Source organism: Mustela nigripes, chromosome 6 (assembly GCF_022355385.1).
Source record: "Mustela nigripes isolate SB6536 chromosome 6, MUSNIG.SB6536, whole genome shotgun sequence".
Classification (NCBI taxonomy): Eukaryota; Metazoa; Chordata; class Mammalia; order Carnivora; family Mustelidae; genus Mustela; species Mustela nigripes.
The window spans coordinates 87094276-87113425 of NC_081562.1; the positions used below are offsets into that span (position 1 = coordinate 87094276).

The following is a 19150-nucleotide window of genomic DNA, read 5'->3' on the forward strand; positions in this document are numbered from 1 at the left end:
TAAGTAATACTTAAAGCATGTTATTTATTTAGTTTGAAGTTTTATTTACTTATTATTTGACAGAGAGAGAGAGAGAGAGAGCACACATGCACAAGCAGGGGGACTGGCAGGCAGAGGGAGAAGCAGGCTCCCTGCTGAGCAGGGAGTCCGATGCGGGGCTCTATCCCGGGACGCTGGGACCATGACCTGAGCGGAAGGCAGATGCTTAACTGGGCCTGACTTTTTTGTTGTGAGATGTGAAACTATACATTCAATTCCTTTAGTAGACCTACAGCCATTCAGGTAGGACTGGTTACACAATTTATGGGGCTCAGTGTGACCTATTGTTGAAAATTAAGAATTTTCAGCATTTTCAAAAATTTCAGATTTCAAGATTTTAATGATAGTAGCCAGTAAACCATGTGTGGGGCATTCTGTGGCATAGGACCCTGGGTGATTTTGCACAGGGCACACACTAAGAATTCTGGTCACAATTCTGATGTGTGTGTGCACAGGGGGTTCCCACACCAACAAGCAATTCTTGGACAGCAGCTGAATGTCCTCCAGTTCAACTCAATGCTGACATTATCTACCCGGAGATAACATCGGATTCCATGAGTTAAGGCTTCAGTCCTCTAGCACCTGCTCCGTGCCACCCGCACCCCCCGGTTGTTACCTGGACTGCTGAGCTACCAGCTATAGATTGGAGCTTCCAAAGACCCCTTCTCTGGATCCTATCTGTTGGCTACAGCAGCTCACAGAACTCAGAGAAATGCTTTGCTTACTAGATTACTGGTTTATTATAAAAGGATGTAACCCAGGAAGAGGTGTGGGGAAGGGTGTGTGGCTTCCAGGCCCTCTCTAGACTTGCCACTCTCCCCACATCTCCATGTGTTCACCAACCTAGAAGCGCTCTGAACCCAGTGCTTTGGGTTTTGACGGAGGCTTCGGTATATAGTCATGATTGATCCATTCAACCTCCAGCCCTTCTCCCCTCTTTGGGAAGTTTGAACCCTCTAATCACTGGTTAGGTGTGTCCCTCTCTCCCTACTCCCAACTAGCCTCTCTCCTTAGGTACAGTCTAAAAGTCAGCTTATTAATATAACGAAAGACAACTTTATCACTCTCCCCGCTTAGGAAATTCCAAGGGTTTTAGGACCCCTGTGCCAGGAAGAGGATGAAAGCCGAATATCTATTTCTGATTACAAATCACAATATCACACATGCCCATAAAGCTGGTCCTGTATTTGGGTTATTTTTTTCTTTTTTGGGGGGAGGGGTTATTATTTTTTTCTTGAACAAGCTTTGGTAATTTGTGTTTTTCAATGAATTAATCCATTTCCTCTAAGTTCCCAGATTTTTTTGCATAAATCTGTTTGTAGTATTCCTTTATTATCCTTTTAGTATCTGCCGTGTCCATAGAGATGTCCCTCTTTTGCTCTTGCTGGTGTTAATTTTTGCCTTCTCTTTCCCCACCCCTTGTTCAGCTTGGCTAGAGGTTTACCCATTTTATCAGTCTTCCTAAAGAAGCAGTTTTCAGTTGTGTTGCTTTGTCTGTCTGCTTTTAATGTCATTGTTTTCTGCTCTTTTCTTTATTATCTCCTTTCCTCTGCTTGCCTTGTGTTTACCTTGCTATTTGTTTCCTAGTTTCATTTTGTTTCCTTCCTTTCTTCCTTTATTCCTTTTGAGAGAGGTGGGGGGAGGGTCAGAGGGAGAGAGAGAAACCCAGCCAAACTCCATGCCCAGCGTGGAGCCTGGCGTTGGGCTCAGTCTCACAACTCTGAGATCATGACCTGAGCTGAAATCAAGAGTCAGACACCTAATCAACTGAGGCATCCAGGGACCCCTCTTTTCCTGATTTCTTAAAAGGGAAGCTTAAATAATTGATTTGAGACCTTCTTTCCATTCTAACTTAAGTATCCAATGTGATAAATTTCCCTCTAATACCTGTGTTAGCTGCATCCTGAAATTTTGATATGCTGTGTTTTCACTTTGACTCAATTAAAATATTTTCTAACTTCCCTTTTGATTCCTCTTGATCTGTTTGTTATTTAGAAGTATGTTGCTTGATTTTTAAGTATTTATGGATATTCTCCAGATAGTGTTCTGATATTCTGATATCTCATAATTTAATAACATTATGGTCACAGAACATGTTTCATATGGGGTTGAGTTTTTTAAACTTGTTAAGATTTGTTTTATGGCCGGAAATGACCTATTTTGGTGAATGTTCCTTGTTGTCACTTGAGAAAATGTGAGTTTTTCTGTTTTTGGGTGGAATGTTCTATAAATGTCAGTTGTCAGGCTGACTGACAGTGTTGTTCAGGTCTTCTGTTCAAGTATTCTTATTGTTTTTCTGTCTACTTGTTCTGTTGATTACTAAGAAAAAAGTGTTTAAATCAAGTATAATTGTGGATTTGTCTGTTTTGCCTTTCAGTTCTATCACTTTGTGCTTCATGTATTTTGAAGCTCTGTTGTTAGGTTCATACACATTTAGAATTGTTAGGTCTTCTTGTTGAATTGACCCCTTTAACCATAGAATATCATTTTCCTGATGGCAGTATTCCTTGTTTTTTTTAATCTTTAAGAGTATATCTCTTTGTATTTTTTTTTAGTGGTTATTCTAGAGATTACCATGTACATAATCTAATGTTTCACAGTCTACCAGAAGTTACTATTTTGTTACTTCATGAAAAATGTTATAGTTGTTGCAGATATTCATCTGTATACACTGAAACTCCACCAGACAATGTTATAATTTTTGTTTTTAAGAGTCAGATATATATTTTAAAGAATATATGAGAAGGAAAGTAGTCTTATATTTATCCAGTATTTACCATTTCTGTTGCTCTTCCTTTATCCCTGAAGTTCTATGTTTCTCTCTGGTATAATTTCCTTCCTTCCCTCCCTCCTTCCTTCTTTCCCTTCTTCTAGATTTTATTTATTTATTTGAGATAGAGAGAGCATGAGAGAAGGTGAGAGGGCAGAGGGAGAGGGAAAAGGAGAAACAGGCTCCCCACTGAACGGGGAGTCTGAGGCAGGGCTCAGTCTTAGGGCCCTGAGGTCATGACCTGAGCCAAAGGCAGACGCCTTACTGACTGAGCCACCCAGGTTCCCCATTCCATTTCATACTGAAGAGTTTTAGCCTTACTTTTAGAGCAGGTTTGCAGATGGCAAATTCCCTTAGTTTTCTTCTTAGAATGTCTTTCTATTCCCCCCCTCCCCATACTTCTTAATAATACTTTTGCTGGCTATAGAATTCTGGGTTGGCAATCCTCCTCTCCCCAAACCTCCCCCTCAGCACTTTAAAGAATTTGCTCATTTTCTTCAGCCTTTTATAGTTTCTTTTTAAAAAACTTCTATTTATTTATTTGAGAGACAGAGTGTGCATTAGCATGAATGGGGTGGCAGAGGGAGAGGGAGAAGCAGATTCCCCGCTGAGCAGGGAGCCTGACTTGGGGTTCAGTCCCAGGACCCTGAGACCATGACCTGAACCAAAGGCAGATGCTTAACTGACTGAGCCACCCAGGTGCTCCCAGCCTTTTATAGTTTCTGATGAAAAATCTGGTATATATATACATAATGTATCATTTTTCTCTATCTTCAAATATTCTTTTCAATTTTTTTTTCTCTTTATTCTTCAGGTTTTCTCTTTATTCTTCAATTTCTATTGCTCTGTCTTTAAGTTATTGAAGACAATAACTTTTTTTTTAAAGATTTTATTTATTTATTTGACAGACAGAGATCATAAGTAGGCAGAGAAGCAGGCAGAGAGAGAGAGAGGAGGAAGCAGGCTCCCTGCTGAGCAGAGAGCCCAATGTGGGGCTCGATCCCAGGACCCTGAGATCATGACCTGAGCCGAAGGCAGCAGCTTAACCCACTGAGCCACCCAGGCGCCCCAGTTATTGACTTTCTTTTGTCCTTTCCTTTTTGCTATAGAGCACATTAATGACTTTTAAATTTTAAATGTATTTTTTTAGTTCTTAAATTCCCATTTGGTTCTGGTTTTATAGTTTTTATTTTCTGCTGAGAAGTGCTACCTTTTAATTCACTTCAAGTGTTCTTACCTTTATCCTATGGAACATGATTGTAATAGTGATTTAATAGTAATAGTGATTTAAAATCTTTGTGTGATAACTCCAACATCTGTAACATCTTGGGGCTGGCATCTGTTGATATTCTTTACCCCAGAAAACTGATCACATTTTCCTGATTCCTTGATGTCAAAATCATTTTAGATAGTATCTTGAACATTTAAAATATTATGATGTATAGACTCTTGGTCCTGCTAAAACCCTCTGAAGAATTTTTTGTTTTATTTTGTTTGCCTAACAGGGAATCTGCTTAATTAGGTTCAGACTGAAAATTCTTTGTCTGTGGGAAGCTTAGTTCAATTTCAATTTTCAAGCCTTTCTTTCTTTGTGATTTTTGTCTGTCCTGTGTCTATTCCACTTAGGGTTTTTCTGTAACGTGGGTAGCAACTTAAACGTTACTTCAGTTTTCAAAGCTTTGGCATGCTATTTGGGTCTCTCATGCATGTGTGGCTCAAGGGAGAGCCCAGGACTTGTACATGTGTGGATTTACACACAGAGGAATCCGCCCCTCCAGTTTTCTCTCTCACTCCTTCCCTCATGGGTGGGGGTCTCTTTTTCTGGATCCTCCTGAGAAAGATCATGTTTGTCTTGGAATTTCTGCTGCCGTATCATGGCTGCTGCATAGCTTTGTGACTGGGATTTGCTCTCAGGGCAAAGCCATGAAAGAAAAGAGTAAAACATGAGGATTCCCTGCCTGTATTTTCCAGCCCACTGGGGCCCCCTTTCCTGCTGCCTCTGGTTAGAAAAATGGGATTTCTATTAGAGTTCTAATTGACCATGTTAACGGCTCACAGCCTTATCATGGAGCCTGTCGTGTGAGGAGAGCAACATACATGGTTGCTTCTTCAAGCTTTTTCTTCCCATCATGATCTACTAGCTTTTACATACTTTTTAGAGTCCTCTAATAGTTGTGCTGGATTTTATCCAGAGTTTTTTGTTGCAATCAGTGGGAGGGACAGGCTATAATAAGCTTATTCCATCATGGATGCAACTGGAAGTCAACTTAGTTTTAACAGGATCACCATGGCTGCTTTTTGAAAACATGCTCAGGAAGGGTAAGAGGAAAGTAGAGGGTCCAGATAGGAAGCTACTGCAGCAATCCAGGCAGGGGTGGTGGTGGTTTGGATCCCAGCATTAGTCACAGAGGTGGTGAGACGTGGTTGGATTCTAGATATTATTTGAAGGTTAACCCAATGAGATTTGCTGATGGATTAAATATGGGGCTGTGAGATGAGAGAAGGTTTAAAAATGATTCTGAAGTGGGGCGCCTGGTGGGTTGAAGCCTCTGCCTTCAGCTCGGGTCATGATCTCAGGGTCCTGGGATCGAGCCCTGCACCAGGCTCTCTGATCAGCAGGGAACCTGCTTCCTCCTCTCTCTCTCTCTGCCTCTGCCTACTTGTGATCTCTGTCAAATAAATAAATGAAATCTTTAAAAATGATTCTGAAGTGTTTTTTTGGGTTACACAATTGAATGGAGATGCCCTTAATATGGAAGGAGTAGCATAGAGGGGGAAGAAGGAAGGTGAAGAATTTGCTTCTGGACATGTTTAGTTTCAGATGCTTATTAGCTTTACAAATGGAGATGTCAGTGATTCGTGTCTGTATATACAGCCTGTAGTTAATGGAAGGTCTGGGCTGGAGAAACAAACTCAGGAGTCATCGACATATGGATGACATGTAAAGCCATAACACTGATTGGGTGAGATCACCTATGGGGTAGGACAAAGAGGGAAAAGAAACTAATGACTGGAGCCTGAAGAGTTCAGTGTTGGCTTGCTGTCTAACCCTAGAAGCTGGAAGCAATGCTGCCCAAGTGGCATGTATCAGTCAGGGTCTGATAGGTGATAATAGAACACAGCAAAAGAACAGGAGAAGTTTTTTTTTTTTTTTTTTTTAAGATTTTTATTTATTTATTTGACAGAGAGAGATTACAAGTAGGCAGAGAGGCAGGCAGAGAGAGAGAGGAGGAAGCAGGCTCCCTGCTGAGCAGAGATCCCGATGCGGGACTCAATCCCAGGACCCTGAGATCATGACCTGAGCAGAAGGCAGCGGGTTAACCCACTGAGCCACCCAGGCGCCCCAAACAGGGGAAGTTTAATACAGTTAATATTGGGGTTGGAGTCATGAAAGGTTGGTGAGTAAGAAGTCCAGAGAACTCTAAAGAGTATAGAATGACAGATAATAAGGGACAGTCTCTACCTCTAAGGCCCCAAGGAAAAGGCAGGACTAAGGTCCCAATCTCACTGGACAGGGCAGAGCACTGCTCACTGGATTCTAGAGAAGTCACTGTGATGCTGCATCAGTGGAACTTGCTGGAACCTCCCATCCAGAGCTTACCAGAAATCCACCTTCTAGAGTGTTGGAGAAAGCATTATAGAAGTTGTCTGTGCTGCAGGAATCTGGCAGTAGAGACACCGCTGAGAGAACTCAATGGAAGGAAAATCCTACTCCTGCAGTGTCTCTCCATCATCCTGGGAAATGCCTACCCACGAGGCTTAACTAGCATCTGCCAGCTAGCAAAGGACAATATCTAGAAGGATGAGATTTGTTTTAACAGGGGAAGCAATAAGGGTGAATTTGGAACTAAGGCAATAAATTGATAACCAGCACAGGGTAGATGTAAGTCTGGCTGTGGAGAGGCACCGAGGCCAGACAGGTGCTGCCTTGACGTTGCTGCCACTTGAGGGGTGTGTGTGACTTCACATATGGCAGATGAGGTGGCTAGTGTGGAGCTCCCAGAATCAGGAGTTAGTGAGTGAGTGAGTCCAGGGTCAGGCAAGTCTCAGGCTGGGAGCAGAGCAACCTGTACATTCTCAGGCTGAGGTTTGGGCAAGGGAGAATTTATAAAGATGAAAGGTGTGCTTCTTGCTCTCTGAGGAGGACTCTAGAGGTGAAGCAGAGAGGCAGTCACTGTGTGAGACATGTGCCCTGGGTGCTGGTCAAGAGTGTCCCTTGGCTGATTCCTACCCCCATATGAGCTATCACTTGGAGGCTATGTTATATTCAGCCCCAGCGAGATCCCGAAACTGGGCATGTTCTCTCCAGCCTCTCTGGTTTTGCACAGACTGTATCCCCTGATTGGAGCACTGCCTCCTTCTTACTGTGGCTAATTCATCATCCTTCCCGTCTTTGCTGTGACATGACATCCTACAGGAAGCTCTTAGTGATGCTTCAAGTCTAGGTTGGGCCTCTCCTCTGTGCGTTGCTATGTCAATTTTACTCTTAACACAGCATTTAGCAAATCAGGACGTAAGTGCTTGTCTAACTGTCCATCTGTCAGCCTGGACTGTAAGCTCTCGGATGACAAGGGCCAAGTCTTGTTCGCTGCTGTTTTCCCAGCATCATACCTGGCATATAGTAAGCATTTCACAATGAAATGGGTGAATGAGTAAAGTATGAGAGGCCACAGCGGGGTGCATGGAGGGATGCCATGGAGTAGAAGTATATGGGCAGATCACTCAGGGCTTGTATGCCATGTTAAGAAGTTTGGGTTCTTCTGGAAATCAATGAGTAGCCACTGAGGATTACAGGTAGGGGAGACCTATGATCAGTTTTCTATGTAAGGCCTTTCTAACAGCATCATTGTGAGTCTGCTGGATGAAGACAAGTCTGAGGGCAGAAGGATGAGTATCCTGCAATGGTCCCAGAGGAAGCTGGGTTAGGGAAAGACCTAGGAAACTGGTAGAAGGATGAGTGTTGGTCAACTGGTATGAGATAACACTTGGAGAGGAGTGGGCTGCAGCGTCCTTGTTCTCAAGGCCTTTGCCGCATTTCTCCTCTCCTGCACTGAGCTGAGAGCCCCTGCAGGGAAGGGCCTGAGCACTTCGTGCCTCCCCTTTGTCCAGCCTCTGTCCTTGGCAAGTCACTGGCAGGATGGAGGGGGGGCGGGGATAAGCTGGTTGGCTGGTGGAGTCTAGAAGGCAATCTCTCCTATGGGCAGTGTGAACCAGTAGGAGAAGCCAGAGTCCTAGTGATGTTAGCTTGGCAAGTTTATTGAAAACCCAGCAATGCAAAGAACAGTACAAACAGGCACCCTGCCCACCCAGACCTCACTGGAGCTTGCAGACATAACCCCCCCTGCGGTGGACAGGGTCAGGCCTCCTTCATACCACCACAGGGACAGGGTCCATGCAGCAGAGCAGAGCTCATGCTCCATCTGCTCCCCAGCCCCACAGGTACTGTGCACCCACATGCACACTAAACCAAAAATGCAGGAAGAGAAGCAACAAGGACATTTGCCACTCAGAGAAGAACCATCTCACAGAACTTAGGGATCCTTTGGGCCACCAACGACTGTGGATCCTTTTGGGTGAGGAAGAAAAGGAAAGAATCTTCTCCTGTCAGAGAAAGGAAGAAGGAAGCAAAAGGCAGGGGCTAAAGACACCTGCAGGGTGGGCAGTCAACTCTCCATTCTCCAAATTAATCCAAAGCAATGGAGGGCAATAGAGCCCACGCACATTATTTTTGGCTTTGAACTGTTCTTTTTCTCCCTGGTGCACTGATTTGTGTAACTGTATGGAATGTACCTTTCTTCATGCTGTTCAAGAATGGTGAAGAGTGATCCAAGGAGCAGAAATGTGGAGTCAAGGAGAAGCCAGTCTACTGGGGTTGTAGACACAGCACCTAGGTGGCAAAAAATATCCCCCCGAGGACAGGGGCCAGGCAGATCCATCCCTGGGGAGAGCTGCGTTGCCTTCCTGGCAGGTGTGGTAGCTGGATCCCCCTTTGACCCAGAGTCTAGACGTCTCTGGGGCAGAAGCAGGTGACACTGAGATGGCTCTTCCTTGGGCGGTGGCTCACTGACGCTGGCCTCTCAGTACTTGGTCCGATGGGAGGTGGTGGTGGACATGAAGCGGACGCTGGAGCTGCGGCTACTTCGGCCCCCACTGCAGCTGCTGAAATTCCCCTCGGTGGGCAGCGGGCAGGGGGTGCTGGGGGCCTCGCCCATGAGCACTGAGCCACCCCGGGAGCCTGCACTTAGCAGGTCCCCACTGGCCTTGATGACCCGGGCCCCACCCAGGCTGGAGCTGCAGGTGCCGCTGGGCCGGATGCCACTGCTGCCCGAGAAGGTGACTCCACAGCGGGAGAGTGTGGAGCTGGCGACCAGGGGCTCAGGCCCACACACTATACCACCCCGGGAGCTGCTCACGGCTGCAGGAGGGAGAGGAAACAGTCAGTGAGGCAGGCTGCCCACACCTGGGGTCCAATCTTCCATGCTCACTGCTGGTAGCAGCAGTGGAGGGGACAGGACTGGTGTCACCAGGGAAAGTGGTTCCTATTGCCTACACAGACAATACCCACTTTTCCCATCTCTTGTCTGTGTGACTCAAAGGCCGTGACTCCACTAAAGTTAAACATTCAGATGAAAATGGAAGAATTCGGCTAATTCTCCAGGTCGCATATAGTAATATTTGACTGTCGTTTATATATGGCTGAAGTCAGGTTGGGTGGTGAGCTGGATTACCCAGGCAACTGGAGTGGTAGCCCCAATGAAGCCATGGGGCTTCTCTTCTCGACTATATCATGCTCCTTGGGGGTCCCCATATTGTCCCTCCAAAAGGAGTCCCTTGCCAGTTCTCTCCTGACCCATTGATGTCTCTGTTCTATAGCCCTCTGGTATCCACTGGACATACCTCCATACCCCAGGAGGCCAATCCCACTAAAGCTTGCTTAGACCAGACCTGTCTGTGGAGGGTCCCCCGTCCTTCCCTCTCCTCTTACCAGAATCCTTTCTACCATCTGTGACCTCCACTCAAGCTTGATCTCATGCAGAAAGCCACTCCCTGCTGCCTCCTCCTCCCAGAGGGCAGGTCATCCAAGGATGAGTAGCTTTGACTGCCTGGCCCACCCAGTGTATCTCTCAGGGCACCATGCATCTTTGTAGATTTGTACTTTGGGACCAGATATCTGGGTTTGAATTCTGACGGTGCCATTGACTAACTTTGGGACTTCTGGTAAACCAGCTATTTTCTCTAAGTGAACTTAAAAGGGGGGTGCTAATGCTTATTCTTCTCTTCAGGGCTTTGAGGCATAGGTTGACAATAGATAGGGCTCACCTCAAAATTATTTTGATTCTAGAGAGCAGGGGCTGGTCTTGCCTTCCTTGTGCCTAGCTCCCCCACCTACCCCTTCAAGCCCCACAGTGCCCAGCATAATCTCCTGCATGCTTTGGGCACAAATAATATTTTGCCTGGCAGGTGTGGGGGTAACTCCTCAGCACAGGTCTTTTCATTCCTTCTTTGGCCTTTGTCCCTGAAGGACAAGACCACTTAAAGGAAAAAGTCTGACTTTCTTCTGGAACTCTCTCCCCTCTGTTTTGCCCTATAAACCTTTGTGATTGTTTTCTCTAGGGAATGAAGGCTCTGGGGAGATCTCAGACCTCAGCTAAGTGATGTTCCCAGACCAGAGGCTAGATGGTCCTTGCTCCCTTGACTGTCATGGCTAGCAAGCCCAGCATGGGCTCCTGATCCCAACACGAGCCTGAGTTTAAAGGAAATATACAGAGCCCGAGGAGAGGAATGTGAAGAGGAGAAAGATTAAGTTTCTTACATATGTTTACTGGTCCAACACCTTCACAGATTCTGGGGAGAGAAAGAAGTAAGTAAGATCACAAGCAGTGTCATTCCCTGAAAAGCTGGTGCTGTAAGAAGGGACTTCTTGGCAGAGTGGACTGTTTGTTCTTACCTCTAGCTTACAAGCCATCCTGACAGCTTTGAAAAAACACACATTCCTAGACTCTGTCCCCAAACTATTGAATCAAAATATTGGAGGAAATGTGGTCTTATTATTGTTTTTAAACAGACAACCACTCACGCAAAATATCCTTTGATTCTGGTGCAGCTTGTCTACAAACTTGTATTTTGGAGGCAAAAATATATAATCATCTTCTGATTCCCTGGGAAGGGCAACCTGAGTAATGTTTGCAGAGAAGGTACTACTACCTCTAGAGATGGCTCAATCTGGCAGTTCTTCATCTGGCCCCTCCCCAATTTAGTTATTCTTGATGCCCTCACTCCCTCTGGCTGCACTGAGAGCTCTCACCGGATCTCCTCGCCCTCCAGCAGGCGTCTGTAGGTGGCGATCTCGATGTCCAGGGCCAGCTTGATGTTCATGAGCTCCTGGTACTCGCGCAGCTGCCGGGCCATGTCCTGCTTGGCCTGCTGCAGGGCACCCTCTAGATCCGCCAGCTTGCACTTGGCATCATTGAGGGCCGCCTCGCCCTGCTGCTCTGCCTCGGCCACTGCAGCCTCCAGTTTGGCTCTCTGCAGGAAGGGTGGCATGCAGGTGGGCTTTGGCAGGGACGGGGGATCCCTGGTTGGGGCTAGAAACACAGCCCCCTCTCCTCCCGCTGGGGCTTTCTCTCCTCTCCTTTGCCTACCTGAGCTTTGGCGTGCTCGATCTCTGCCTTCAGTCTCTGGATCAGACGGGTCAGCTCATTGATTTCATTCCGTGTGTTGAGCAGGTTGTCACAGTGTTGTCCAGCTGTCACCCGCATCTCCTCATACTGTGGGTGGGAGAGGGAGAGTTAGGAGGTCCAAAGTTTGAGTGGAGACCACAGCCCCAACTGACTTGGTGGCCTTCAACTTCCACTGGGTCTCCTCTGTCATACCAAGAGTCTTACTCTAGAGCTGCCTATACCCCTTCCTTAGCCCCCCAAACCTCTTCCCACCTTGGTCTGATACCAGGCCTCAGCATCAGCCCGACTGCGCCTGGCAACCTCTTCATATTGGGCTTTGATTTCATCGATGATACCATCAACATTCAGGTCCCGGCTGTTGTCCATCTTCACGATGACTGATGTCTCTGAGATGTGTGACTGCAGCAACTGGATTTCCTGTATTGGAGGATGAACAAGACAGTTGGGCTCAGAGTCCCATCAGTGGCCAGGACTGTGCCAGAGAGGCCCCAGGAGTGTCTTCAGGAGCGGAGAGCATTGCTCTTTTGTTCAGAGCAAAGTGATGGAGCTGCCCATCCAAACCGAGGACAGAGAAAAAGACATGAACCAAGAACCATTTCAGTGTGAATTGAAACCCTTGTTATATACTTGAAGACGTGCCTTTAACTCCTTATTTGCATAGGTGAATATGTGGGGCCTAGGAACTTGGCAGAGGAGAATGATAACCATACTAGGGTTGAAGTTTTCCTTGGCTTATCCACAAAGTGACTGTGCTGGTCGTGGATCATTGAGAGTTGATAATATTCTAGAACATGTTGGTCTAGGAATTTCTCTGTCTCAAGTCCTTAATAGAACCAGGGGCTCCAGATGGAACTTTCTGATGCCTTTCTGCTCAAAGCCAGACATTAGCTCTGGCTGGCTCTGTACCAGACCAAACAGACCACTTACCAAGCAAAAGATAACTAGTTCATTTAGCTAATTAGGTCAAACACAGTTTTTCTTACATCTACTATCAAATCAGTTTTCCAGAGTCTTCTGATTGGTAGAGAGGAAGTGACCTCTTAGACCTCTCTTTGGATTGGTCAACGAGGAGTTGGATCATAGATCTAAGGAGTTTATTCATAGACCTGCTGAGAAGCCTGAATGCTTACCTTCCTTTCTCTATTTGTACATACATCAAATAGAGGGTAGTAGATTGGAATGGGAAGAAGATGTACAATACTAAATGTTAGAAATAATGCTAGTCCAGACGAAGCCCCCCGGAGTCCAGGCCAAGCATTGATCTCCTTGTTTGTCTCAGAGGGGATGGATGCTTACCGCCATGTATAGAGTTTTCAGAAAGTCAATTTCCTGAGTTAGGGTATCCACATTGGTTTCTAGATCAGACTTATTTAAGAAAGCTGTATCCACATCCTGTATAAAAGAGAGAAGTGAAAATGGTCATTACTTATGCTCTGTTTAAACTTGGCAGGGTCTGGAGGTGGGTGGAAAGATCAGGCCAATCCACACAGGGCCAGGCCAGGCTTTGGGATAAGTAGGAGTGTCCTTGGAATGCACTTTAGTGATGATTGTTCTTCTTCCTACTACAACATGAAAACTCTTTTGGGGGCTCCTGGACATTTTTTTTCATGTTCATTTTTATTTTTTATTTATTTTTATTTAAAAAAATTTATTTTTAAAAATTTTTTAAAATTTTTTATAAACATATAATATATTTTTATCTCCAGGGGTACAGGACATTTTTAAATGCCTATTTATAAGCAAGGAGAATATGGATAATCTAAGATCTCCACCCTTTTAAAATCTGAGACTCTTGAAAAAATGTTCATCATCACTAGCCATCAGGGAGATTTAAATTAAAACCACATTGAGATACCACCTTACACCAGTTAGAATGGCCAAAATTAGCAAGACAGGAAACAACATGTGTTGGAGAGGATGTGGAGAAAGGGGAACACTCTTACACTGTTGGTGGGAATGCAAGTTAGTGCAGCCACTTTGGAGAACAGTGTGGAGATTCCTTAAGAAATTAAAAATAGAGCTTCCCTATGACCCTGCAATTGCACTACTGGGTATTTACCCCAAAGATACAGATGTAGTGAAAAGAAGGGCCATCTCTACCCCAATGTTTATAGCAGCAATAGCGACGGTCACCAAACTGTGGAAAGAACCAAGATGCCCTTCAACGGACGAATGGATACGGAAGATGTGGTCCATATACACTATGGAGTATTACGCCTCCATCAGAAAGGATGAATACCCAACTTTTTTATCAACATGGACAGGACTAGAAGAGATGATGCTGAGTGAAATAAGTCAAGCAGAGAGAGTCAAGCATCATATGGTTTCACTTATTTGTGGAGCATAACAAATAACATGGAGGACATGGGGAGATGGAGAGGAGAAGGGAGTTGAGGGAAATTGGAAGGGGAGATGAATCACGAGAGACTATAGACTCTGAAAAACAATCTGAGGGTTTTGAAGGCGTGGGGGGTGGGAGGTTGGGGGATCCAGGTGGTGGGTATTATGGAGGGCACATATGACATGGAGCATTGGGTGTGGTGCATAAACAATGAATTCTGTTACACTGAAAAGAAATTAATAAAAAAAAAAACTGAGACACTTAAAAAGTCATCTCTTCAGAGCTCTGCTCTGGTGAAGACCCAATCCTAAATAATCAGAACTCCAGAGGGAACCTGTTATGACCTTAGAGGTTCCACTCTATTGAGTGGCCCCAGAATCCATGGGGCTGCCTGGGCAGTTTCAGGTGGGGGGTGCGGGGGTGGGTTTTGTCTTGGGAACATTATTTTTGTCTGGAGGAGAAGCTTGCTTGGACCTGTTGCTCTCCCTTACCTTCTTCAGAGCCACAAACTCATTCTCAGCACTGGCCCGGAATCCCACCTCCTCTTCATACCTGGATGAAAAAGATTGAAAGGGTGAGTTCTCACCTGAACTGGCAACTCTCCAGTGAGCCTCTTAAGATATCTCTGCTACATCCAGGAGCATGGGTCCCTATTGCCACCTACATATTCTCATCTACTTTGCCTCTACTTTAAGACGTTTTATGAGTCGGTGGCCCTAAGTTTTTCCAAATCCCTTTTACTTTCTCAAATTAGATTTGGGGTCTGAAAACATGGACCATTGCTATGCTCCTCTGCTAGAAAAGACTTGGAGTCATTTCACTTGAACATAGAGAAAGTAGGACCCAACTCACTGCTGAGTCTGAATACTATTCTCAGAACCGAGGGCTGTTTCTACAGTTCACTGCCCTTTCCCACAGACAAGAGTAGGGACAACACATGCTCAATTCCAAGACTTCTATTTCCTCAGGACCCACAGAGGGTCTACACCACCTCTTCCTTCCCTACATATCATTGCTCCTCCTCCTATATCTAAGCTAAGTATTGAAACCAGCATTCAATCCCGTTCCAACCAGCTGCTGTTCTTTGAGCATAGCAGCAGCTTTGGGGACCAAACCCTGCCTGTCCTTGGTCTATGCAGTCCAGAGGTCACTTACTTCTTCTTGAAACCCTCAAGGACATCCTGCATGTGGTTCCTCTCAGCTTCAAACCGGGCCCGGTCACTGTTTGCTAGGTCCAGCTGCCTCCGCAGATTGGTGATATAATTCTCGAAGAGGGGCTCCAGGTTGCTCTGGGCACATTTCTGCTCTTGGAGAAAGTTCCACTTGGTTTCTAGGAGCTTATTCTGCTGTTCCAAGAACCGCACCTAAATCCACAGGGGCAAAGAAATGATACCTGAAGAGCTTGACAGGTCACTTACATGTCAACAAGTTCTTCAGGTGGCCAGAGATGACTCTCAGCCTCAGGTTGACATTGTCCTCTTGTCTGCTGACTTTTATTTATCCTCTAACTCAGTAGAAGCTGGAAGACTAGGTCTTCCTCATGTTCAGCCAGGCTCAACTGCAGAAGCTTTTAAACCAAAACATTCCAGTACAATCTCCCCTCTACCCTCCAAGAAAGGTATAAGCCAGCCCACTGGGAAGTTGGAAAATTTGATTTTACCTGAGTTGGGATTTGCCTCTATCTAAAAACTAATTGGCTGTCCCTTGCAGGGAATGAGGAGCTGAGTAAAGTATTTTGGGGTGGGAGATAAGGTATTAGGAAGTGGGAATTCTCAGGTCATAAGTCATATCCACCACCCGATACTCCATCAGCTGAGAATTGTAGAGCTGGAGGAGAACTTGGATCATTAGCTCCGCCCCCTCATTTCAAAAATGAGGCGCCTAAAGCTCACAGAGGTGAGTTTCCATTCTCAGATATAGAGGATTCCTGCTCCATGGAGACATGGTTTGTAGGATATCATTTCCACATCACTATTTCTCTCATCAGTCTGAAGATGACTTCCCATGGTGCTTTCCTACTATTTTCCTCAATCTAGGCAACTCAGCTGAATCTGGGGTACTCCATGTGAGGAGTATACATTCCTTCTTTTGTGCAAAAATTTCTCAGTTCCATTCTCTACATTCCTGAGCCTGAACAGATGTGGTTACCCAATCTGAGAGACTATGACAATCTCAAAAAGAGCAGGAAGATCTCAAAGGATAAAGCCCTTTAAACACGTAGTCAACATCTGCCCAAAGTCCTAATGTTTCTAGCCTGTTTGGGAGACTTATCTAAGTGACTAGGTGCTAGGTCTTAGTTTATCCAGATGCCCTTATATATGGCTGGATGTTCCTCTTTCCTCCAGAAGACACAACCACTGTCTTTGTCTATCCCACCCTGCAGCATTTCCTCAGGATTGTCCTTGTTTTGCAGCAGAGTGACCCAAAAATCCTACTGAAGGATGTGGGCCAAGGCTAATGCCTCAGGCCTGGGATGTTTCTTCTTAAAGAAGAGGACACCCCGGGGCGCCTGGGTGGCTCAGTGGGTTAAAGCCTCTGCCTTCGGCTCAGGTCATGATCCCGGGGTCGTGGGATCGAGCCCCGCATCGGGCTCTCTGCTCAGCGGGGAGCCTGCTTCCCCTCTCTCTCTCTCTGCCTGCCTCTCTGTCTACTTGTGATTTCTGTCTCAAATAAATAAATAAAATCTTAAAAAAAAAAAAGAAGAGGACACCCCAATGCATTTTAGCTCTCACCCAGACCCACAGATTGAGCTGTCATAGGTACCTTGTCAATGAAGGAGGCAAATTTGTTGTTGAGGGTCTTGATTTGCTCCTTCTCATCCTTCTTCACCCTCTGGGCATTGGGATCAATCTCCAGGTTGAGGGGGGTCAGCAGGCTCTGGTTAACAGTCACTGCTGTGATAGATGGGGCCGCTGGGACTCCAAATCCTCCAACTCTGTAGCCAAAGCCATAGCCAAGACCACTGCCGGCTCCAAATCCCAGACCAACACAACTGCTGGACCCAAAGCCCAGACCAGCACTGCTCCCATCACTGAAGCCAAAGCCCATCCCACTGACAGCACCAAAGCCAACTCCACAGTGGATGGGACGAGGGCCCACAGCTGCTATCCGGGGTGAGCACGATCCAAAAGCGATGACGCTCCGGCTACCAAAGCTGCCAAGGCCCTGGAATCTGGGCCCACTCCTGCAGGAGACAGAGCTGGCCCGGAAGCGGTTCAGGTTCTGGGGGCTCACTGCAGAACAAGAGCTGAAGTTGCCCATGCGGCACCCAGAGCTGACTCGGTAGGAGCGGTAAGACATGATGGTTTCCTGGGTGAAGAGCAGGGATTGCAGAGTGGGGCAAGCTGGAGCTGAGAGTCCCTCTGAGGCTAGTGGATCCCTTTCCCCCTTTTATGTGTCTGGGGATCTGAGGATTGGCCCCATAAAAACGCAGAAGATACATTTGGATGCATTTATGAGCTTGGGTAGTTAGAAACTCTTCATGCCTGTAACTTTGTTAATAATGAGCTAATCTCAGACACACCTATTCTCCTCAGGATCAGGGCTATAACATCAAACCTATAAACATTAAAAACACATAAACACATAAACATTATGGTCCTATTTTTTCCCGCAAGTCCACCACAATTGCCATTATGGGGACATAAATTTGCTTTGGTCATAAATCCAATAGACTTTTTCACTACAAGTGTGGCTAACCACCAGAAAGTTAGGAACGTAACACCTCTAGCAAGAGGCTCAAAAGAGGTGATTCCATACAGCTATAATCCCCTAAACAGATGGTGGCATGAGGGGCATATGCAGAAGGGTCAGGTTCTGCACAGCTCTGAATAAGAAATGATACAGCAAGAATACAGTTTATTGCATCTCTGTAGATGGATTAAGTAGTCCAAAAACCTTCTGTACTGTCTTATCTGTCTTCCGTGCTCTGGTTTGGCTGTTACCTAAAAGTCGAATCTTTGGTAAAGTTCATTTGGGTTAGTATAGACACATATTTGATTTGAGACACTCAGAAGAGATTAACTCATGAATTCATTTCTTCATTCAGCAATTATCAGTTGCCTGCTTTGTCCCAGGCAGTGTGGTTGGTGCTGAGGGTACAGAGATAAGAAGACAGTCTCTATGCTAGAGGAAGAGTTATCTTAAGGACTTCCTCTGGTCAATACTTCCAGGGTGTAATATGAGGCGAAAGCATGCCAATGGTTTGATCATGTACCTTGTGGAAGGTTAACCACATGGTTTTGAATCCCCAAAACACACATCAAGGCTGATCTATAGGCTTTTGTTCAGGTTTCTTCCATTACTGATGAATCTTTGATTAGGATAGAGAGACGCAAAGCAATGAACATCTGGTCTATGGCCATACTACCCTGAATGCATCTATCTTGGGAGCTAAGCAAGGCTGGGCCTGGTTAGTACTTGGATGAGAGACAAAGCAATAAGCATCTGGCTAGAAAAGGAAAAGTTCTAAGCAACTGGATATTATCATTGTTATCCATATGGCAGATACTTCAGGACCCCAAGACAGGTGTTTGCCTTTTCTATTCTAGTCCATGACATGGTTCATCCTACTTGTCCTGTGCCTGGTGGAACTTGTACTTGACTAGATGCTTGGCATCCTTTGGGACGCTTGGATTCTACTTGGAAGGAAGGGGGTGTGTGCTTTTCACCTAAGCTATTGGGCTTGGGTATTTACTCTTTTCTTCCTTTCCAGTCTCTATAGCATTTATTTCCTTTTGTCTTACTGCATTAGCTAGGACTTCCAGGATGATGTTAAAAACAGTGGGGAGAGCGGAATTCTTGGCCTTATTTTTAATTTTAGTGGGAAAGCTTCAAGTTTTTCACCATTAAGTAGGATGTTAGTTGTGGGTTCTTTGGTGATGTTCTTTATTAAATTGAGGATGTTTCCCTCTGTTCCTAGTTTACAGCTATTTTCCATTGACCTAGCTATCAGGTGTATGACTAAAGAGAGCAGGAAAGTAACAATGAGAGAATCCTTCTTGTGAAGATCGCTGGTGATCTCCACGTCGGTAACTGCAGTGGTTTGTCCATAGCCCTCTCACTCAGCTTCTCAGCAGTGTTTGACATAGTCAATCATTCCCCTTTCCTTGAAACTCTTTCTTCTTTTGGTTTCCAGACTCCATGCTCTCCTGATTTTCGTGCCATATTACTGGCAGGTTCTTTTGGGTTTTCTTAACCAGTTTCTCCTCGTATCCCCAACCTCTACACATTGCAGCATCCTTGGGACCAGTCTTTGTACCTGTTCACTTATTTATCTTCACTCATTCCCTTGGTGACATCACACAATCTCATGTCTTT

The 19150-nt window shown here is 45.5% G+C and overlaps 1 protein-coding gene across 2 annotated transcripts; it reads right to left on the reverse strand.

Annotated features, from left to right (window-relative positions):
• Nucleotides 1-8741: 8741 nt before the first annotated feature.
• Nucleotides 8742-17131, reverse strand: KRT84 (keratin 84). Of its 2 annotated transcripts, XM_059404853.1 has the most exons (10): nt 16921-17131; nt 16595-16800; nt 14987-15195; nt 14323-14383; nt 12787-12882; nt 11743-11907; nt 11452-11577; nt 11115-11335; nt 10623-10654; nt 8742-9224 (listed from the first exon to the last, which is right to left on the reverse strand). In XM_059404853.1, exons 1-10 carry the CDS (start codon nt 17129-17131, stop codon nt 8887-8889), a joined length of 1665 nt encoding a protein of 554 aa, XP_059260836.1. In that variant the 3' UTR covers nt 8742-8886. The 2 variants fall into 2 exon arrangements, with proteins under 2 accessions (XP_059260836.1, XP_059260835.1); XM_059404852.1 differs by having other exon boundaries at nt 16595-17131.
• Between the last annotated feature and the right edge of the window lie 2019 nt (nt 17132-19150).

Bases quoted from the DNA above. Each gene is read 5' to 3' on its own strand.
- KRT84 (XM_059404852.1), bottom strand. From the start codon at position 17,131: ATGTCTTACCGCTCCTACCGAGTCAGCTCTGGGTGCCGCATGGGCAAC. The intron at 12,883-14,322 runs GTAAGGGAGAGC...TCTTTTATACAG, and splicing joins AGTTTGTGGCTCTGAAGAAG to GATGTGGATACAGCTTTCTT. The intron at 9,225-10,622 runs GTAAGAAACTTA...TCCCTCCTGCAG, and splicing joins TGTTGGACCAGTAAACATAT to CCGTGAGCAGCTCCCGGGGT.